The 24,498-nt window shown below is 34.0% G+C and overlaps 1 protein-coding gene across 2 annotated transcripts; it reads right to left on the bottom strand.

Annotated features, from left to right (window-relative positions):
* Positions 1-1,975: 1,975 nt before the first annotated feature.
* On the bottom strand, positions 1,976-20,009 carry LOC128224207 (nuclear receptor subfamily 5 group A member 2-like). Of its 2 annotated transcripts, XM_052933974.1 has the most exons (8): positions 19,783-20,009; positions 18,671-18,781; positions 11,837-11,962; positions 10,894-11,034; positions 9,740-10,527; positions 7,894-7,998; positions 7,308-7,461; positions 1,976-6,667 (listed from the first exon to the last, which is right to left on the bottom strand). In XM_052933974.1, the coding sequence occupies exons 2-8, from the start codon at positions 18,771-18,773 to the stop codon at positions 6,420-6,422; spliced, it is 1,665 nt and encodes a 554-aa protein (XP_052789934.1). In that variant the 5' UTR covers positions 18,774-18,781; positions 19,783-20,009; the 3' UTR covers positions 1,976-6,419. The 2 variants fall into 2 exon arrangements, with proteins under 2 accessions (XP_052789934.1, XP_052789933.1); XM_052933973.1 differs by lacking the exons at positions 18,671-18,781; positions 19,783-20,009 and adding an exon at positions 16,704-16,923.
* Positions 20,010-24,498: the final 4,489 nt, after the last annotated feature.

The raw sequence follows: 24,498 nt of genomic DNA, 5'->3' as shown, positions 1-24,498 counted from the left end.
TCATTGTATACATAAAGGCAGTAGATATATCACTAAATAATGATCCTTTACAATTGTAATTGTATAACCTCAATATGAATTATTGTATGGTGGGACGCAATTTTGCAATCGATTGTGTTTTCTTTTACTCATAAATTGTGTTTATTGCTTTAATTGTTGATATACAACATACGCCTTATTTCAATTTGGATATTTTTAATCCATCAAAGGTGGACACCCTTCTGAGAGCCGGAATATGTTCAGTAAAGGTGTTATATTTTTATTGCTCAATATAATCCGCAGAAACAATAGCGCTTTAACTAGCTCTTTCATTTCACATTTTATTACTTTTATAATCATCAAAGACTTTTGTTTAAAAAATAACTTATACAAGGTATGCATACTTTTGGTGACCAATCAAAAAACCTGATATTAAAAAGGAATCGGCCATTTTGTGAACAGATCTAAGTAAACCTCAGAGAATGAATGAGTGTCCAGCGGATGATTTCAAACCGTTATTAAGGTCCAATGTCCAATGTCGTGCTAGCACGACTTTCACTTTTGAATGTCCAATGTCCAATGTCGTGCCAGCACAACATTCGATTTTGAATGTCCAATGTCCAATGTCGTGCTAGCACGACTTTCACTTTTGAATGTCCAATGTCCAATGTCGTGCCAGCACAACATTCGATTTTGAATGTCCAATGTCCAATGTCGTGCTAGCACGACTTTCACTTTTGAATGTCCAATGTCCAATGTCGTGCCAGCACAACATTCGATTTTGAATGTCCAATGTCCAATGTCGTGCCAGCACAACATTCGATTTTGAATGTCCAATGTCCAATGTCGTGCTAGCACGACTTTCACTTTTGAATGTCCAATGTCCAATGTCGTGCCAGCACAACATTCGATTTTGAATGTCCAATGTCGTGCCAGCACAACATTCGATTTTGAATGTCCAATGTCCAATGTCGTGCTAGCACGACATTCGATTTTGAATGTCCAATGTCCAATGTCGTGCCAGCACAACATTCGATTTTGAATGTCCAATGTCCAATGTCGTGCTAGCACGACTTTCACCTTTGAATGTCCAATGTCCAATGTCGTGCCCGCACAACATTCGATTTTGAATGTCCAATGTCCAATGTCGTGCTAGCACGACTTTCACTTTTGAATGTCCAATGTCCAATGTCGTGCCAGCACAACATTCGGTTATGAATGTCCAATGTCCAATGTCGTGCCGGCACGACAATCGTTTTTGAATGTCCAATGTCCAATGTCGTGCCAGCACAACATTCGATTTTGAATGTCCAATGTCCAATGTCGTGCTAGCACGACTTTCACTTTTGAATGTCCAATGTCCAATGTCGTGCCAGCACAACATTCGATTTTGAATGTCCAATGTCCAATGTCGTGCCAGCACAACATTCGATTTTGAATGTCCAATGTCCAATGTCGTGCCAGCACAACATTCGATTATGAATGTCCAATGTCCAATGTCGTGCCAGCACAACATTCGATTTTGAATGTCCAATGTCCAATGTCGTATGTTTAGCTAACTTCACACAGCTATTAAGAACATGTACCAAGTTTAATTGTCACGTCATCTTTCTTTTGACGGTTTTCAAGTTACGCCTTACAAAAGTGTATGCATCACAACAACAGCCAAGACATTTGACAAATACTTCAGTTATCAGCGCAGTGGTAACCACACTCGCTTCTCACCAAGGCAAACCGGGTTCGATTTCCAGCTGGGCGCATGTGAGATTGGTTAGTGGTCACCAAGCTGGACAAGCAGGTTTTCTCAAGATTCTCCAGTTTCCCCCACAACACAAGACGACACTCTTGCGCAACATCGTGCCAACGAGAGTGACTTAGTATAAGTTATCATAACTTACTTCACAATCGTGGTAAAATATTTGTTTTCATACTCATTTAAACACTAAACATTTTAGTATTTTCTTTCAAAATTCAGGCAAGCAAAACATGGTTTATTTTAGTACTTTTATTTAGTTTTTGTACAGAACATATCGTTCAATGACACAATTATTCATGAATGTTAAGAATATAAACATCACAAAAATATAAGCTAAAATAAAATCCATGTAAATGGGAACACCTACCATATTTAAAATGATCACAATAAAAACAGCTAAAAACAATATATTAGCACAAAGCTTTAACCACTAGTCATAAAGATAATACAAAAGAAAAGACGCCATCTATAGAAACGTATGTCCTGAACAGAGCAAAAAAAAAATGCCTGCAAAAGTGGTAACACATATATATATATATAAAGTTGTTATTAGGCAGAAATTAATAAGTTGAAAATATTAAGAATTTGAGGCAGAAAATAAGACGACCATGTAATTTATTTGGGATGTTCACTTATGTTCTAAATAATAGTTCATTGCTAATACTAGTTCCTTTTAACATTAAAGCTGCACCCTCACAGATTGAACGTTTTAAAAATAAATATATATATATTTTTTAAATCAAGTATGTTAAAAATATTATGTTTTATGAATTTTTCTTAAAGCGTAAGTAATGCTTTTAACCATAAAACATTAAATTTTGAACGTAAATATGAAAAATTGTGATCTGATCATTTGTCAGCAGTCTTATATCATTGGTTTTCAGACTATTACCCAAATATTGGCTAATTACAAGCCAAAATAATAAAAACAGTTGTCAAAACAGTAAATCTGTGAGAGTGCAGCTTTAATTTAACAATATAATTCTATAATTCTTTACTTTTAGGAATAAAGAAATGAAACGAAAATCAATTAACATGCAGTAATGCTGACGAGAAATGATGATCATTACATGTATATGCCCTATATTAAGTATTGAAAATATGCAAAAGTCTGTACACAAGCAGAAGCGATGCTTTCAAAAAACACACTTGAACTTATCAAACAATTGACAGGACGCCAAAATACCCTGATAAAAATATTCATGACAGAGACACAATAAAGGCTGATGCAAAGAGAAATAGCTTTTATAAATGTGGTTTTTAATTAATATCTACGTGCCTACAAAATCACCAGTTAAAATCGTAAAAATATTGCTTATTTTTTGTTTCATTCATACTTTTCGATGAGATATGGAGTGTATCAGTGAAATAACAACAGTGAAAATATCAATTGGCACATGATCACTCATGAAATAGAATACGATCTTACACTGAAATCACCAAATATCCTCTATATCTGTACACAATTCATAAAGTTCATTTTGTTTTGATTTATCAAGTCAAATGAGGTAAACATAATAATGCATCAAAAATAATAATTGTGTTGCATCTATGAAGTATAACCTATATTGTGCCCTTTAAGCCGATGCAGTGATTGTCTAGCCAGATAATGACCTTGACCAAACAGATGCATGTTGACTTTACTTGGATTTATTATATATTATTTAGTTAATCAAACTAGATATAAATCAAGTGTCGAGGTAAACAAATAATTTAAGGTCGAGGTTAACAGATTAAAGCGTCATTTCAATTGTTCAACAATGATAACAAAATATCCAGGGATAGCACAAATCTGTTTAAAATAGCATATTTAAATATTAAAAGGAAAAAAGAGAACAGAGAGTAAAGTAGCAGCACTTATAAGCTATAGATAAATACTAAGCACATGTTCAGTAGGTTGAGAAATCCTACTATCACCCTCCTAGGATAGTTGTAAGAGACATTTAAATATGCTCCTAAGTATGCTTTACTGTGAAGAGACATTTTAATAATCTTAGCTGTAAAGAAATATTAAAAATACCTAGTTTAAACGACAAATTTAAATATGCTGAACTGTAAAATGACATTTAAAAATGCTGAACTGTTAACAGACTTTTAAATATGCTGAACTGTTAAGAAACATTAAAATATACTTATCTGAGACATTTAAATATACCTAAATGTTATGAGAACTTAAATATGCTTTACAGATAAAAGACATTTAAATATGCTTAACTGTACAAAACATTTTAGTATGCTTAAACATAAAGAGACATTTAAATATGCTTAAACTAGCTCAGCCGAGGTATGACCTTTAGCAATTGTACATATTTAAGTACAACCAAAAGAAATCTGTGTCCTAATATCACAAATGGAGAACATACTATTTTTCTACATCGCTTTTAGTTTGAAATTGAAAAAAAGAAATACAAGATTATTATATACACACCAAGAATAAAGTTTACATGAAATAGCATGTATTCATTATGAGTAAATGTCTAGACCAATTCAGCTTTCTGACCAGTGAAAAATATGCTCGTAAATGGAATGCAAAATGCAAGAGACTAAAATCTACAAACAAATGAGAATATTGATCCAGTCTTTCTGTAAAGATAACTAGAGAAAAGCTAGTTTTTACAGAAAAAGTAAAAAATAATTTGGCAAACTATGCTTTACTTTTTTTGTTATGTTAAAACTGTTAATAGGAACATTACATTGCAAAAATTCAATTCCATGAACTTCAATTAAGATGAAATACCTATTTTCAAATGTTTGATTAAAAAATTAACTTTATTTGACAGCTGTTGCATTAGGAATGAAATATTTTCATGATATGAACAAACATGTAGCCAGCAGTCTGTGCACATATAGGCTATTCCATTTAAACATATACCCCAGGGAGAAAGCACTTTTAAATTATGCCACCCCTACAGAAGCAAATTCACCCTTGTGGGGTCCAAATTAGGGAAAAAAGACACCCACCTATATACTATTTAAATAATTGCCTTCCCCCTGGGGGTTATATGTTTTACTGGAATAGGCCTAAGTCAAAATCTGCACTTGGACATCACTTTTAATGTTTATCAAGAGAGTTTGAATCAAAGTTACGCATTCATGCTTAACAAAGGTATAAAACATAACAACAACCCTGGGGGCTTAAGGGAAAAAATGCTTTAACAGTATATATGTATAACAAACACAAAAAAATATATCCTTCTCTATATATACATATACTGTTACAACACGATCAATTTTATCACATGAGTAAAAATGATGCTTATACTCTCGTGAATGTTTTAGCACATAAATATTACATGCTACATTCAGAGTGAAAGTCGAGTAAAAAAACTAAGCCTGGGGCCCATCAAGAACAATTAACTTGTTTCAACTAACTATTATAATTAGATTATAACCTACAATTATGGCCAATGAAATCGCCTTTCAGCCTTAAAGATAAGTACCATGCTTAGTCGTTAAGATTTTTAGTTTTACAACTCAGCAAACATTGGGTCGATTGTTCAAAACTTCCTTAAGTAGAAATAAGGAAATGAAAGTTAACAACGATGACGTTAACAACATTGTTAACTATCGATTCATTTTTTCTATGGAACTAAAATGAAAACACATTTGTTGTATCAAAATATATAAGCATGTTACAAAATATACCACCTTTTAAAATTAACGATAATGCGGTTAACATTGGGCCGATTGTTCAGAACTTTGTTAAAGTTAACAAGGTTATTAACGTCATCGTTGTTAAACAGATACACTTATGATTTGCATTATTCCTAACAAGAGGTGAGACAACTATTTCAGCTGTACCTGTTTTATTTAAATACATGAGCACATCATAAAATATTTCACCTTTAAAAGTTAACGATGAAGTTGTTAATCAGGTTGTTAAGTTTAACCAAGTTCTGAACAATCGGGCCATTAATGGTGTTAATTTTAACGAAGTTCTAAATGATTGTCCCATGTTGTCATAATTATATCCCCCGCCTACTGTAACAGGTTATGATCTAACACATTTAGAACATACTTAATAGGTAAAATCTTCTAATTTATATATAAGTAAAAAGACCATGTACAAATACTATTGACAATAAAATAGCAAAATATTTATAATATTTTGAACATGTATACAAAAGGTAATGTACATAAATTAGATCAGTTTGTCATGATTCATTAGATCAAAAGATTTTATTTCATCATAAATAATTTCATTTCTTAAAAAGATATATCTAACATAATTACATGTATATGTAACAAGTAAAGAAGTATGTGAAAAGTAGTTTTTGGCATAATTATGTATTTCTTATACATACATGCATGTGGCCATACCACTGCAGTTTTCATTAATAAACCTTCTATTAAATTATATACTTAACAGTATAACGAGTATTATATCATTGTGGCCTTAGTGGTAATAATTTCGTAACAAGTTAACAAACAGAAATTTAAAAGTTTAAGCTGAAAAATAAACATAAATTCATGAACAAACTGCATTCAATGATTCATTTACATGTCAGATACTAGAACCGTATTAAAGAAGAGCTACGTTCATAGGAACTCTTTTCTTCTTTTCTTCTTGTGCAGCAATTTCATCACATGACTTTTAGAACTAATTTCACAGGAACTATTTCTTCTTCCGTTCCTCTATGGCAGCATTTCCATCACATGACTTTTAGAACTACTTTCACAGGAACTATTTTTTCTTCGAATGCAACATTTCCATCAGCAGTGTTTGATCAGGCAGTTCACCGGATAAGTGCTTATTGTATAAGAACTCCTCGCCACACATGCTAGCGAGCTTGATGTCAGGAAGGCGTAACAGGACTTGAGAGAATTTGTCCTTCACAGATGGGTAGAACGTGATACAGTACTCCATCAACACGGCCTGGACTTTCTCCTGACAGCCTTCCACAAACTCTTGACAGTCAATCTCTGCAACATCTGTGGAAAAAAAAACAGAAATTCAATGATAAGTTTATGCCCTTAAATCAAATAGAGTCATTGATTTAAGGTATTTTGTTTATACCAATTTATATATGCTTGATTGAGGTTGGGTATAAGCTTTTTTATATGAGTGGTAAGCTTAAATAAATATTACCAGGACCTTTTCCTGGGTGGAGATAGTAAAAGAATCCCTTTTGGGGGGCCATGAAAATGTTCCTATGTTTGGTCTGAACTCACAACCTCTTAAATGAGAGGTTTACAACTAAACCACTATACCACTCTCAACGACCCCAAATTCTTAACATTACTACTCTTTTTAATTATATATATTTGAACCAGCCAGGCTATGTAAAGTTGAAATATTGTTCAAACCTTAACAAATATTGTTCTCTTGAATTTAAATGCACAGACTATTGTACTAATTTCATCCGCTGGACTCGGTTAAACCTCTCTTATGGCTCATTGTTCATGTAATTATCATGTAATTAACATTTTCATAGACTCATATATGAATCAGAAAGTATCATGGAAACATAAGGAAACTTGTCGGTTACATTTCTTTTGGGGAGTGTAAAGCACAAAGATGTTGAGAACTCTGAACAAATGTTATCAATACTTAAAAAAACTGAGGCTGTACCTGGGTTAAGCAGGATCAGAAACTTGAGGCAGGTGTATTCATGCTCGTCAATCTTGAGCTCCTTCATCTTGCGTGCGATATCCAGTATCCGCTCCTTCATGTCTGTCAACCCGAGCTCATCTAGACTATCTAGGCTCAACTTGTACCCGTTACTCTGGAAACAGAATTGTTGGAAATATTGTCAAAATTCAAGGTCATTGAATGTTTTTTTATTCAACTTTAACTTATCCAAAATTCTATCTGTATGGCTCTTCTCTTAACAACTATTTGCAATCCATTAGATCCACAAGTATTGATAAGAAGACTGTGTACAGAACATATAAATAAATGATGCTGCACTGAACTATGCTTTGTAAACATTTTCTTCCCTATGTATATATCTTTCTATACATGTATATATCTACTGACATGGCAAAGATTGAGAAAAATCTTGACTGACTTTTAAGTGATTTTCTGTTAGTGAAATTGGTCTGGCGTGGACAAAATCAGTCAAAACCAGCAAAATGTCAGATTTCATTAGATCTATAACTAGATATATTTATATATATATATATATCTATGTCTGTGCGTGTATAAATGTACTCACCAGAATGAGCTCTCCTCCCCAGGCATGTTTGAGCAGTCGCTGGGCCAGGTCGAGCAGAAGAATCTCGCTCCAGCAATTCTGTAACAGCTTCATCTGATCTTCAACCTGTAATCAACCAATAGGGGGTAAGCTGAGGTACTTCTCCGGGTGGATTATACAATATTGTGTAAAAAAACATCGCCTTCCCAGGGTTCTCAATAAGTTTCGGTTTAACTGTCTCAAATAGTAAAGTAACGGACCACTTTCTACTTATTCTATTTAAAATTCATTTAGTTTTTCATATTTGAACCGCCCAATTGCCATTTGAACCGTCCATTTTGGCCGGCAGCAGGTTCTTATTGACAACACTGCTTCCTTAAAAAGTCATTATTTGTTTTTGTTAACTTATACAACTAAGTGTAATAACTTTTATTGTGAAGTGAAGTCAATGTGAAACTTGTTTTCTTAAATTGATCGCAGAGGCTTGTTTGATTACTTGATTACTTTAATTTCTTGTTTAATAAATTCCCTATTGCATTACAACAAATCAATACTGATGAGGGCCTGCAAGCCTGACACGGTTTTGCATAAAGTCTGAATTTGGATGGATCGAGTGTAATTACTCATGGATTATCAATTTACTACCGTGACATGTCATATGATTGTCATTGGTTGACTGGCCCGATTACACATCAGAAAACATGAAATAGTTTGTGAGTGGTTAATCTAATAATGGGATACACAATTTTGATTAAGTGTCCTACCAGACCATTTCCAATATGATACTCAGTGTGTAACATGTGGTAAAATTATATTTGCATGACATTTGCCTTTAGTTCCCTCGCACTGGGAGGCGCATAATATAGGTTGGTGCAAAGTTTATTTAGTTTTTTCTTTTATTTTAATGCGCTTTCATGTTTCACTCATTTAAATGATCAAAACAAAAAAAGATTTAAGAACAGATAAAATCATATAAGCAATATTTTCTTGCTTTTTAAAAAGTGGAATTTGTGGCCACATAGTAAAAAACATAATACAAAACAAACATTTATAAAGGTTAATATTTTTTTATCAGTACCTTAATATCATATATTTCATTTTCGTTTTGATCATTAAAGTCAAATAAGTTAAACAAGATAATGCATTAAAATTAAAATAATAAAATTGCATCACGCTTTATTGTTCACCTTTACCCTATAACATCATGTCAGACTGCGAGGTCGTTGAACTAAGCAGTTTGTTTAAGCAGTGATTAAATGCAAAGAGCAAAAGCTGTTACAAATGATTACTACTGTATACTGTCTAATTCAAGGACAGCAATAGTACAAAGTCCATATATACAAATAAACATGTTTTCAATGAGATGGATGCAGCCAGAATATGACCATGAAAAATTCATTGCAATGTCTACCTCAATAAACCCATAAATAGAGGTGTTATTTATCTCTATGAGTTTTCATCCAGGGTTATTTGGTAATTATAGATCTTCAATGGTTCACACTCAATAATCGATTATTTTCTGAGTCCATGGGATGCAAAATAAGACCTTAAAAAAATACTTTAATGCTTTTTCGGGCTACCAGACCCTACCTACGAAATTGGCGACTACCCTACTGTTTTTATAGTCAGATGGTAAAAATTTAAAATAAAAAAAATTAACTCTTTTTTTTTGGTGCGTTTTAATATTAAGTTTAAAAAGCCTACATATCCTACCTGTTTATGAAAAGGATGTAACCCTAAGCAAAACATTTATTTTTTTTGCCCTAAAATAAAAATCATAATGTGTCACAGACTCAGGTTTTCAGTGTCATGACTCGTAGAAAACACTGCATAAATGTTATCGTTCACAAAACTAACAGACACATACCTTTAATTCTCTGAAGAACACAGAAGTCCGCGCCCATTCCACCATCAAGAATAACAACTGATCAGACAGGCGACACAACATTCTTAAAAGTTTAGAATGATAGTCAGAGGATGAGTTGAAATCTTCATGACCAAACTCTGTATTCACAAACGATAAAAGTTTACTTTTCATCTCTCGTTCGTCCATAGCACTAGCTTTCAAGTCAACAATGAGCTGAGGAAGTAGAGGCATGTTCGAGGAGTGGGCGGCGTTATAAAATGGTTGATACATATTATGAGTTGGGGAGGATATGGCCGATACTGAGGCGGGCGGTGTGTTGTAGTAATTCCCGTTGTTATTTGAGTATGGGAGCGTTCCCTGATGGCTCGAAGCGTTCTGAGGTGAATGCGGCAAATTCGAAGAACTAGAGTGAAGACGTAAATCATGCGGGGAAGCCTCTGACGCTGTCGGCGAAGGTATATTCGATCCAGGCGGCGAATTTGTCGCCGACGGATGTGAATGAGCTTGTTGACTAAGGTTGTTGAGGTTGACACCACCACTCACAGTGTTCATACCATAACCTAGACTGTTTGCCACTGACATGAGAAACGCAGGGTCCGGCTTTATGTCGGGGAGTTCTGCTCCTGATGTGTGATTCGGGAACATTTCCATCCCGTTGGCCAGTCGCATTTGGCAGTTTGCCATCATGTGATGTTGTTGTCGGATGGCTTGTTGTTTTAAGGCGCGGTCTCGTTTGTACATTGGGCCGAACTTGTTCCTTCCACCACGCATTCTGTCCGTTCGTACAGCTGAAATGGTCAAAATAAGATTGAATGTAAAAATCATTGCAACATATTTAAATTATTATTATTGCCTGCTCAAACATTTGAGTACAATGTATCTGATCTCTCACACAGAATCATAAATTCAAACTCCTTACAGTAATACAATGATATACAATAAATTATAATACTATGAAAACAAGCCTACCAATAACCAATTTTATAAACAAACACAAGAAACCACACACGCATCAAAATAGCTATACTGATAAATGATTGGATTAAGGCATTGAAACTGTCAGTGAAACCCCAATTCACCGTAACACGAGACTACTGAGGACTAGACTACATTTGCATATTTAATAATCAAATTAATCAATATAACCCTGTTACCTTCTAGTTTCATGCCGACATTGAGGCATTTTTGGAATCTGCAGTATGGACATCGTTTTCGTTGGCTCTTGTCTATATGGCAACTGCGATTGTCCACACATGAGTACACTTTCTTGTTCTGAACAGTTCTCTTGAAGAAACCTGAATATGGCAAAAAATAACTTGCAAATGACTGTTTATATAAAACATAATTAATAACAAACCACTAAAATATGCAAAATGGTAATTAACTTGTTACCCACAGCGTTGTTACCAGACCTTTAAATACCCGGAAAGCTACATGTACTATATATAGCAGTAGATGTTTAGGTAATATCTGTTATGAATTTAAACAAGACACTGCAAAGCTAAACCACACAACTTAAACTTGAAGAATAAGAGTCAAGTTCTTTTATATGCATTTGGTTTGTGGTCACAAGCCGGACAAGTGGGTTACCTTCGGGTTACTCCAGTCGCCCCCCCCCCCCCCACAACACAAGACCACACTTCGTGCCAACAAAAGGGATAAAGACAATGTTGTTGTACCATATTTCACAATTGTTGTTAAATAACAAAGTTTACACTAAGCTTAAAAAATATAATTGGGCCCTTTAGTACCTAGAGCCTCCATAACTGTTGCCATTAAAGGCGTGATATAGCTCCCCACCACAGGGATGGGATTGACCTGGCAGCTGACGGGCATAAACCATTTCAGGGAGGGATTTGGGACCTGCTTTTGTCCTCCAAAGGGAGCCATTGGATCCCTACCACCACCATGCTTTACTCCCAAAGGAGTGATATAGCTCACCACCACAGGGATGTGATTGACCTGGCAGATGACGGGCATAAACCATTTCAGGGATGAGTTTGGGACCTGCTTTTGTCCTCCAAACATCAAAGGGAGCCATCGGATACCTGCAACCACCCATCCTATACTGCCCAAGTTTTAATGAACATTACATACCTTTACAACTCTCACAGGTAAGTAGCCCGTAGTGATATCCCGACACCTTGTCACCACAGACGGGGCACAGATCCTCAAACCCATACTTGTAGTCTCCCGAGCCCAGCTCTCCACCTGACGATGACGCTGGAAATAGAAAACAATTCTAGTTAGATTTTTTTTGTAAAAATTATATGTAGTGATGGTCGTCAGTCAGGAATCAGTCATCGAAATTAGACTTTTGGATGAACAAGCCCGAATTCTTATACTATTGCTTGAATTTTTTTTTAACAAGCCCTGCTATATAAAATTCAGAATTTGAGCAAGCCCGGAAGACATTTTACCAGTGCATGCATGGCTTGCGGGCTTGTGCTAATTTCGACCACTGCAGGATTCATGAAAAGTCAAATACGAAAAGGAGCTGTGATATAATTCTTAAGACCAATTGTATTAAACAGTACCATAATATCAACAAACAGACCTTCAGTTCAAAAATTTAGAAGTAAAGTTCAGTTTATTTCAAATTATTCCAATTAGTATCTATTTCCAATCTGAGCGCACCCATTGATTTCTTTAACAACACTGAAATTAGTGTCTTCTTTTTAAAAAAGCTTGATAATTATATCAAGTCTTATCAGGAAAAGTTTAGTCTGTATAAAAATGCCTTTGTAATCAGAGTTTGTATTAAATAAAATTAATTTTTAGACTTAAACCTACATGTATACTTTAAATTAAATTCTAACAATGAAGACATCCATTCGTACATGTAAGATAAAAAATTAACTAGTGAAATATTTTAAAACATCTTAACACAGAAAATATAATGACTGAACTTCACAAAACTGACAACGAAACAAACATCCATTATTAACGCAAATAAATCCATGTTCATGTTTGGGGGTCAATGACCCTACTGGCCAAAGAGAGGCTAACAAAGATTGAACTGCAGAGGGCATTCACTTTCGCTTATCATTAATGACATTATGGAGATTGTTGAACTTGATGATAGAGATGGAGATATGCATGATATATCCTACATGTTACTATGATTTCTTTTTAACATGTATACATGTAACAACATGAACTTAACTACATCATTCAATTTGGCTTTTTTTTATCAGAGTGGAATAATTTTCACTTGATTGTGAGAAATAGTTTTAAGTGGCACAACATAGGTTGATGCAAACTTTTTTTGTTTTGATCATTAAAGCTAAATGGGTTTTAACATGCTTACATATTCAATTTTTCTTTCAAGATGTTTGCATGAAACTTCAATACTTGATTTTCATATTGATCAGGAAAAAGATGGCTCATAAAAATAGGAAAACATATTGATGCTTACACATACATTACTTTGAAAAACATTAATATATCAGATAACCTCTTCCTGCAAGAAAATTCTCAATATTAAAGTGGTTTTTTTAGCATAATGAACATTTATGAAAAATACATGAAATCATAGCATTTAAAAAAAGGCTCAGTAAAAATATAAACACAGTCCTTCATGAACTGACAAATATTCCACATTTTAATAATTAATATTTCAAACTGTCTTCTGACCCTTTCCATTTTTGGTGAATTCGATAAAGTTATATACAATTAAAAATTGAAAGCATTTCAAAGCAAGACCATACAAAATGCATACAGCATACTGATGGATGTTTCACAATTTTTAGTAGGCAAGAAAGGAAAAAATGTGCATAAATATCAATTGCTTAAGGCTACACAATATTGATAAATCAATTGATTTATGTTTATTTGAAGGTTGTAACACTCTCAAAATTGTTGTTCATAATAACGTACCGGTAGATAAATGTTGACATTAGAATATGTACACTGTACTTGAAAATATATTATTCTCTGAGTATTGGAATTCTAATTTCTGAAAAATAGTCCATGTATGAGTTTTCTGCATTCAATCTGTGCAGTATTTCTAGAGACCATTCTAGGGTATTTGTTCAAAAAGGCTGATAATTCAGGGGAATTTTGATAGTATTCAGGTTTTTTTAGCAGGGTTACGTTGGCAAAATATCAAAATAATTTTTGACACAAGTATGAAAAAATGTATCCCCATATATTTATTGCTATGAAAACCATTTTTGTACATACAGAAGTATTTTTTAAATCATCATACTCTTATGAGACACTGTAATGTCATATGCAAATACTTACCTTCCTACAAAGTCAATTTAAAATATCTGCATACTATCAGCAATGATGACTTTCAGACAAAAGAAAATGGAATACACATGCTAAATATTGTTTATTTCTTCCATTTCTCAAATAGTCATAATTGTTTGCCTTTGATAATAATTACAAATTAATTTATTATTAAATTAATCACTTCTTGTAAAGGTTGATAATCATCTATGATGTATCCTTTAGGCATTTAAAAAAAGATAATTCATCGTAATCCTTGAAGTCATTTTCTCCCATTTGGAGTTGATTGTTAACATTCAATTTCACTAACAGACTTGTTTTTACTTTGTCATTATAGCCGGTTATGAAATTTCCCTATATACCGGTAAAAAAAAAAATTAATAACGATAAAAATCTGCCCAATTCTCCTACCCCGCCAGGAGACGGGGGAAGGATAGAGATTACGGGGAAGCCTACATGTATACATAATTAACTCCTAGATCAGAACCATAACATGTAGGCACAGACTTTAACTGTGCAATGACTTTCAAGCAAATATAAAATTATGCTCTTCAATAATTTCTTGGTATTAAAACATTCCATTGATTAGAAAAAAATGAATAAATCAATCAAAAATACTATGCATGGGAATTGGGTAAAAATCGGCCACCAATTAGCTCAGTCAAAAGAGCCCATGCTAGTTTTCAGAAGGTCTGGATTTCGAATACCATATCATGATGCTAGTCCACCTACATGGCCGTCAACAAGTCTTTTGACAATTTTTTTACTCATGACGTCCACCAAAAAGTAGCAAACGGTCCATGCGCAGAGAATCCACGCGGCAACAATTTCGAAATTATCTCCGTTATAAATTCAAATTTCTACGAAAATATTATTTCCTACCATTAAACACTTATTTATTTATGTCATTATGCAAAAAAAACATTTTCAGATATCATAAAACAGTAACATGTGTTGACTGTTTATCAAGTATCCCGATAACTGTTAATCTGGGACAAATCTGACAAGTTGTGTACGTGTAAAACAATATTCGTAACCCAGAATATATTAATGTGAAATTAACAACTCTATTGACAAATTCAATCCAGTTTAGATCACTGTCTGGTATATACTAAACAATTTTGTCATTATTATTCAACATCAATGCATATTATTACTATATATTATTTCGCCCAGTGTTAATGCACAAATCAATTGTTACCACGGCCCACCCAGGTCCGAGGGTATACCGGGGATAGCCGGGGAAATATGCGGTGTTTTTACCATCCAGGTGGCCCCGCAGTGCCGGGCGAATGCGGTGGTTTTGCTTTCACGCCAAAAATAGCTCGGAACAGGCCTGACCTAGGGTCACTGTGGTGCGGGGGCATTTGGCGGGGATTTTACCAGCAGTTTGTCCCCGCAGGATGGGGATTTTACCAAGGCTTGGCTGAATAGAAAGTCAAAGTCTCCGCTTAGTCTAAAATAATAGACGTGTTATACGGGATTCTTCCAATCCCTAACGTCTAAACGGGAATGTGCAAAAAACGGGGGTGTTTTAAAAATATTGAAATTGTTTAAAGGGAAGTATTTTATGGTTGAAATTGATCATAAAGAGTTATATTCATATTTTACCATGTAAGTGAAATGTTATTTTGCACTAAACAAGCATTTTATGCATTAAAACAAGTTGTTTACCTTTCCAATAAAACGAAAGCTGACTGACACAGACAACAATTATGCGAAGGGGAACAACTCGATACAATCGTAATAGCTCGGCCTCCTCCGACAAAGCTTCGAGATAGACCTCGTTATACAATCGTAACAACTCGGCCATGGCCGAAATGTTCCGAGTGATTTAAAACTGTGCCCTAAAGCCTTGCAGGTGCCCTTCATGTATATATCGTTATGTTTTGACAGAATGAAATGAAAAAAAGCCGTCAAACTCATAACTATAAGTTGGATATTTATTTTTTTGTGTACGGAACTAATATAAAATAACATTATCTGGTAATATTTCTTGTTTTTATGATATTTTATAGACGCTATATGCTTTAACCCGGAATCCTGATCGAAACAACTACCCACTTTTGATACTAAACAATTTGTACGTGAAGAATTTGCCATATCAAAAATCTAAAAAAAATCCGTCAACGTACAATTATTTGGACTAAGTCTCCGCTATGAACAGAAAGTCAAAGTCTCCGCTATTAATAAAGTCAAAGTCTCCACTATTCCCCAGACCTGGAGGGGCCGTGGTTACAATTGACTGGTGCATAAATGGTAGAGAGTTGTAGCGTTACAGGGATATATAAGAAATGTCAAATTAATAAAAAGTATCCCTGATCGCTCATTATTGTAGCTAGCTAATCATGATGCATAAATTGAACAATCCTAAGTTTATCTTAAATTACAGTACAAAAAATGTGAATGGGATTTATAATATATAGATTTTTTTATACAACAATTTCATTTAAAATAAACAGAACACTTACTTACTGAGTGAGTAATTTATAATATATATATATTGTAACAAGTTACTTCCCTTACACAAAAAAGGCAAAACAGTGCAGCCACATTACATTAAATTTAAACTTGAATCACTGCAAAATTACTTGCAGATCATTCTTAAAATAAAAAGCATATGATAAATAAACATGTACCCTAAATATCTAAGTTATGCATACACAGATTGCAAGGTGGGAAAGTGGTTGACAAGTTAAAAGTTTGACGCACAGCTTTACGGTTTTACCTTCTGCATTCGGTTCAGAATTTTCAGCACCGGGTGCAATATTTAACTCCGCTACGCTATTTTCCTCATTCATCACCGGTAGAATTGTTGTTTCTAGCTCATTTGTATTCTGAATCATTGTATTTACTTAATTGTCAAGTCACCAAATAAAGGAACTGAACAAAAAACAAAGATTTTATCCAATTTTCAAGATTGTTGTGTTGTCCGCCATGTTTATTTTGTGTTCAGCACCGAATTACGCATGCGCAATCTTTATCGAGATATTCGATGGAAAGGAGTCACACTGTGAACTCACAGTCGACAGTTTCGGATCCGACAGTTAACTTTAAAGGTATTATATATTTCAAGACAATTTTCAAATCCTGTTTATTATCGTCATTATCATGTGCTGTATATTAAACATTTGCTCTGATTAAATGACACATTTGTTAAACTTAATTTAAATTGAGTTTAAAAATGTATTTCATTTACTTTACCACAGTAACTCGCATATTAAACTCAGAGTATTTTTTTTGTAAGCCTTAAATCTCCCGATATTAATAAGCATGCATAACATTAGTTAACACTTTTTGGCCGTATTTATGAAGCATTATTATTGACATTTTCAAAAGATCGTAGAATCAAAACGTAGACACATGATGGCATTTTGCCATATCTACATTCGAGTATGCCGTTTTCATGGCTGTCAGAACATTTCAAACTGGACATTACAAGAATCCCTTTAAACATGTCCTTATAATGAACAAATGTAGCAACCATCATGATTGTTTTTAAATGTGCCATTGCTAGTCATATGTTTGGTTAAATTATTGTGTCAAAATATATGTTTAAATAATCTTTAGTGTTTATAAATATGCCCTTGGACAAAAATGGAAATTATATTAGATCGGTTTCCACGTGCTTTTTGAGTCGATTGTTCTGCACCTCAATTCACGTCGATATAAATGTTGGTTGTAAATACGAGACATCATCTCGTTCATAGAAATAAAGCATGCATGTGGATAGGTATGGTATCAAATATATAATGTGGTTTTATTTCACTTTGAGATATAAGATATTTCACTGAAATCTAGCGAAAATCCTTCCAATTTTCACCTCATGGATACTGTTAACAGTAATCCTTCCAATTTTCACCTCATGGATACTGTTAACAGTCAGACAGCACAATGAGCATATGAGTTCATTTATCACAAAGTTGTATTGTAATGGTAACTTAATCTTTCAAAACAGATTATTAAACAGAGGGATTCATTGTAGGAAAAATATGAATTGTAAACAGAAATGCATTTATTACCGTGTGAATGACATTTCTTAACTCAAAAACATATTGGTAGATAATAGGAAAACAACTGCAATGCTACAGCTCCCGTGAATTATTATCACACAATATGTTAGGGCGCCATATTACTTCGAGATGGTTATCTCGGCTATAGATGATGGGAAACTCGCATGTTGACGACGATTTTTGTGAAAATGATATATTATGATTTCTTACACGTATTTGGAGTTTTCGTTTAATGTATTAATTGGTAAATAGTATTACTGTTCAATTTTAAGTGAATTATTATGTGATTAGACAATGTACGTTAGTATAAGTCTTAATAAATATCTGTTCTGTTCTGTTCAATTTTGTGTTTCCATTGTATGTATGTATGTATGTATGTATTTATTTAGACATTGCGGTCAATGATAACCCGTGAAAGTGAAAGCTCGTATTTCCAACGCGGTCCTTTTTTTGCTGAAGGGACAGCACGCGGAAGAAACAGTGGTGGGATACAAGTAAGTCCGGGTGCGATACCCTAGCTCTTTTTCGAAGAGACCCTTTGGTTCTTTTACGTGCTCGCCTTAACCACTGGGCCGCTGAGACGGTTCAAGGTGTGAAATTGAAATATAAAAAAATAATTGGCATATGACCCTTTATCGCGTTTAATCAATGCAAATATTAATGTACAAAGAAGGTATCTTACCTCTGAGGATGTAGTCGACTACAACTGCGTCTTCTTCTCGTGCTGCTATTGCGTCCAGCGTGAGTGATGACGTCATACACGAGACAGGAAGACTTTCGGGCATCGTACCGTCTAAAAGTGGACATCATATTTTGAAAAAAACTATTTTAGAATAAAACAAAATGCTCTTGCCGACCATACTGAGTCTTGTTTTATTGTAAAATTAATACGATGTTTTGTTGCAGGGCAATTCTCTAACACTGTCTTGTGTATTCTGACAGGCACTACTAGTCTACTTCTAAAAACGTATTCATAATTGAACTTAATTACGAATACCTCATGCCCATTAATATGGCTAGAAAAAAGTATAAAAATGAAAATATTTCAAATTTTTATTTTTATTTTCAATATTCATGATGCCCTTGAATGAATATTGCCCTTGAAAGATAGAATTAGTCGGTCTTTTTGCTACAGGTCGTTGAGACTAATGTGTTAATAAACGGATTTGTGACAGTCTACGAAATGCGCTTTTTAGCTGATCCTAGTCCTCGATTCTACTTACTACCTGTTAACTGTGTGCAAGTTAATTGATACATGTATTATATTTTCAACAAGTTTAAAACCAATCAAATGCCAACCAAAACTGGGCGATAACTGTTCGATTATTGTTATTATTTTTATTATTATTTTATTATCATCATCATCATCATCATCATCATCATCATCATCATCATCATTATCATCATCAGTATTATTATTATTATTATTATTATTATTATTATTATTATTATTATTATTATTAATTTTTATTAGTATTAGTATTATTAGTATTATTAGTATAATTGTTGTTGTTCTTCTTCTTATTATTATCATTATTATTATTACTATTATAATCATTATTATTATTATTATTATTATTATTATTATTATTTTTATTATTATTATTATTATTATTATTATTATTATTATTATTATTATTATTATTATTACTATTATAATTATTATTATTATTATTATCATTATTATTATTATTATTATTATTATCATTACTATTATTATTATTATTATTATTATTATTATTATTATTATCTGATATCGGATACTTGTAGTGTAAAGAGATTAAAAGAACTTACTTATGACTTGAAAAGTTTAAAAAGTTTTATTTTTCACTATAAATCCATTTCCGTTCTTTTCATGTTACTGACGCGTTAGCGTTTTGCAAAATAAATTGTATATAATAAAGATGAAATCCAATTTGGCTATTCTTAATATGTTTCCCTCTTTAAACGCATCGCTCTACTTTGATGTATTGAAACATGTGTATTTTTCGAATTTCAACAATTCTCAAAATGTTATATACAACTTTCAAATGTAAACATTAAAACTATTTGAAGTATCTTAAAAATTAAATCAATCATTAGGGGTATAGGGGCGGTTGTAAGCTTTTGAATGAGTGCTATTGAAATAGGAAGATAATTACATCTCGGAGATCGCACGAACCAACCATACGGTTAAGAATGGTTGAAACCTGTAATTATAGATGTCATGTAAAAAATTGACATTTTTCTTTTCATATGCCTGTTCTCAAACTGTTTGATGTGGCGTAAAAAAGAGTAATAGATAATAAATTAATAACGAAACGGGGATCTAATTTATTGCCAATGATTATAACGAGTAATATTCCTGGTTTAAGTAGTCTATATAAATAGACATCTATTTTAATTCATTTTGGTATCGACATACTTGCATATTACTCTTTTATGAGGTTCACTATTTTAGTTTAGCTTTCCTTATAAAACGTTATTTAAAAAGAGCATGCTATTGGACGCCCGAACGATGGCTAAACCCCTTGACCAGTATTCAATATTGATCTTATCCTTATCCTTAGATATGCCTCAGTGACTCCATTCAGCCTATTGGTCAGCTAAATATACAGACCAATCAAAACACTTAGTTTCTAATCTTAAATTAAAGTTCAGTCTAAGTTGATTATTGAATATGGCCCCTAATTCCTACAGGTTATTGTGACCTTCACATTACCCCTTTATAAGCGGTCATCTCACCTGGTGTGTGCGACCAAAGACCAGCTAATTTTGCACCCATTACTCGATTTCTACCCAATACAGCGGCCATATGGCAGCTGCGGAAAAATTACTTGCCAAAAAACTCGAATCAAAATCAAGACCGAAAACAAAAACAAAACAACCTAATTTGTCGTGATGTAAGCCAGATAGTATGCACGATTACACAGACATTGTTGATTGTAATTAATGGTAAAATATTCTGCTATCATGACATGAGTCTAAAATTAACTGTTTGCTCTGGAGGATTTCTCCAAGGCTAATGCTCATTTGCATTGGTACTTAAGTTATATTGAAATTTACACAGAAATTTTTAATTAACTTAACAAAATTCGTAAGCAATTTTCACCGACTCAGTTGTTTAGAATTCTTATGAAACGACAAAGTAGGGGCGTTTGATGGCGACCGGTTTGTTTTTAAGAAATAATATAGTGAATGATTTCGCAGCAAAACAATAGATCGAGTGACAACTGCTTCAAATTATTGTAAAATCATTTTTCGTCTTTCTATAAATTACTTAAACAGGAAATAACTCGTTCCTTTAACCGAAAATTTGCACGGTACTTTGGACATTTAATGTAAATGCTTTGACAGCAAGTAGAGACAAGAAGAGTAAACAATAGGTCCACATCCAACGACAAATTACCCTGGGATGTCTATATAAGAACCACGCCACATTAGGGCCGGTCATATGATACCACAAAATTACAAAATTGGGGCCCTTTCATTGTGCGTTAACATGGTCTATTACTAAAATAACGGATATTGATGAATCGCTAATTTTCTAAAATTCTGTGATGTCTTTTGCTGATTATTTTGTCTTTTTTTTGAGTCATTTATCAGTCTGTGATAGTAACCCTTAAATACAGCTTTTAAGTCTTAAAATTACAATCATCATTGGTAAATGATGCATGGTGTTTATTTGATTTATATGCACTGCACTTATATTGATAATACCTGCAGTGTTATAATGATACACGTTACGAAACGACTTGAAAGATTAAAGGCAATATTTAATTGCAAAACGGTTTTGTTAAATTTCAGATCATGTCTTTACGAACACTGCCATTAATTAACCAAATAAAACTCCACAGAGGGGCTACTAATTAAACATTAGTCCAGTTTAGAACAAGAGTTGCAGTCAGTTTGGCTACCGAAGACACAATTTGGACTGTTTCAGATTAAAGAACGAATGCATCATTAAAGCGACCCAGACTGACCCCAGTAGCGTCTTTAGTAGTTTGCACTGTGTGTTTAGATATCTGATATTGCGTAAAATGTATTTCTGCATTTATGTATTACCAAGGTTTTTTACTGAACTAAATAAGAAATACATAGCTAGCTATGATATTAAAAGAAAAAACTAAAAAGGAAAAATAGCGGACTACATGTATATTATATACCCTAACATAAATAAGCCGACGGACTTGTAAATGTTTTTTTAGTATTATGAAACTAAATCAAAGGCCAATACGAAAGTAGGTTGATGTGAAAACAGGCCCTTTGAGAGTAAAAATACCAACACCTTCAAACAAACTGTACTAGTCCGGTTAGCGCTGTGGTTAGCACACTCGATTCTTACCAAGGCGACCCGGGTTCTTTTCCCGGCCTGGGCGTATGTGAGTTTGGTTAGTGGTCACCAAGCCGGACAAGTGGGTCCTCCGTGTACTCCGGATTCCCCCCACAACACAAGACCACACTCTCTCGCAACATCGTGCCAACGAGAGTGACTTAGTATAAGTTAGCATAACTTTCTTCACAATCATTGTAAAGTATATAATGTTTAAACTTATTACAACTTTGCGCACAGTCCATCCCATATATCGCCGTTAAATGTGAAAGATGTATACATTTATAAGTGTTCGCCACACATAAAAGAGACCCGTGACAGAGGCGTAGCCAGGCCTTTATTCATGAGGTTTTATAATTGCGCTAGTGGGGTCTGGGGTATGCCCCAACCCCTTAGAATTTATGAAAACAATGGTGCAATCAGGTGCATTTTGTTCGGTCTGGGGTGCTTTATTTAGAACTGGAAATGGACAGTCTTATGATAATAAATTAATAAATAACCCCTTTACTCGGCAGATGTTTTCCCTCAAATAGCAAACAAGTCCCGATTATGTTGATAACATTAAAATTGTCTAACAGAAGTGTAATTTTTTGTCCTTTTTTGCCATTGAACTGTATAATGAAATTTTCAATGTCCACATGTCTGTATCAGCATGTAAAGTCAAGTACGAAAGCTGTAACTTTGGCTGGATTGTTTATTTTTTTTTGGTTAGGATCATGTGGATTCGGCCGCATACTCGCGTATAGGCAGCTACGCGCCCCACGGTGAGTCAACTGCATGTGGGTGCTGCATTGGTCCTTTTTTAACAATGCCCATTATCTGTATCGTGATGCCTGCTAACAGTGATGTAGCAAGTTCAGTTCAGGCATCCTTCAGGCATCAGACAAATAATTTTTGTGTCAGTTATTGACGGCCAATTTCACCTATTGAAACTAATTGTTGCCACCCATCTAGCGATACATGCCAAAAACAATCGGTAAGCGTCGGTTGTAACTCTGGTTTTAATACTTTCATATTTGGTGACTTCCATTGAGTCAGCGATAGTTTTCTATTCGACGTCATATCTTATTGTCATACATTGAGATAAGTATGGTATAAGACATTTAAAGATTAGGTGGTTTTATTCAGATATTTATCTGGGTACACGCACCTGACAACTGCACGGAAAGTCTTTTTTTACGTGCCCGCACTTGCGCAGTGTGAAATGCACTTCAAAAGTTCTGTGATGTTTCATACATGTACGAATTATGATAACTATTCGATCTTTATCTAGCAATAAGCACATTACGTCAAGTGCACGTGCCAAGCGCCCATATTTGCCAAGATATCTGGCGTAATATGGCCCGTACCTCCCGCAACCTTTATCTTCCTCCGTGTCATCAAACGCATGGTGTTGACAGCGACCAATACATTCGTATAATTTCTTTATTAAGTGCTTGTTCCGTTTGACATTATTGAATTTTAATTGCTCCCTTTTTGTGTTTGTTTAATTTTTATGTTTGATACCGATCAGGTTAATTTTTACCGTCTAAAGTATTGAAACGTTAACTTTAAAGAATATAACAGACATTCATGATGATTAGAATGGCTTTTTGGAAATTGATTTGTTTCATTTATCATTTTAGGGTTTAACAATGGTGTTCTTTATCGTCGTTGATCTTTTTGGTACAAAATTGTTAATTCATTATTTCGCTTTTGATTTATGACACGTACCATAAAGGCGCGATACTCACGATATAGGATATTTCTAAGAGCAATCAAGAAATCATTAAAGTGGTTGTTTCTCGCGTTGAAAAGCTAACAACTGTTATTAGAACCTCCCATCTCTCTCTGATCTTTCAGTCTTGTATCAAAGTCGAGTGTAACGATATCATGAGTACCCTCAAAGACGAGACCGAACGTTACAGGATTATTTTCTTAATAATAATTTAAATCTTCCTTATTCAATGGTACTCCACATCTTAATAAATATATACAATACGTAAATATATACAATACGTACAACCAGCAAAAGTTCTGCCACGGTATTTTGCACCAGTCAATTGTAGCCATGCCCCCCCCCCCCCCCCCCCCAGGTCCAGGGGTATACCGGGGATAGCCGTGGAAATGGGCCGTGTTTTTGCCATTCAGGTAGCCCCGCGGTGCCGGGTGAATGCGGTGGTTTTGTCTACGCGCTAAATATAGCGGGGAATGGGCCT

Source organism: Mya arenaria, chromosome 17 (genome assembly GCF_026914265.1).
Source record: "Mya arenaria isolate MELC-2E11 chromosome 17, ASM2691426v1".
Taxonomy (NCBI): Eukaryota; Metazoa; Mollusca; class Bivalvia; order Myida; family Myidae; genus Mya; species Mya arenaria.
The sequence above is the reverse complement of the archived record's forward strand: the minus strand, read 5'-3'. Positions and strand labels throughout refer to the sequence as shown.

Excerpts from the sequence above, each read along its gene's own strand:
- LOC128224207 (XM_052933973.1), bottom strand. The coding sequence starts at position 16,821 with ATGATTCAGAATACAAATGAGCTAGAAACAACAATTCTACCGGTGATG. Across the intron at positions 7,462-7,893 it reads GGGGAGGAGAGCTCATTCTG|AGTAACGGGTACAAGTTGAG; the intron begins GTGAGTACATTT and ends TTCTGTTTCCAG. Across the intron at positions 6,668-7,307 it reads TCTGATCCTGCTTAACCCAG|ATGTTGCAGAGATTGACTGT; the intron begins GTACAGCCTCAG and ends TTTTTTCCACAG.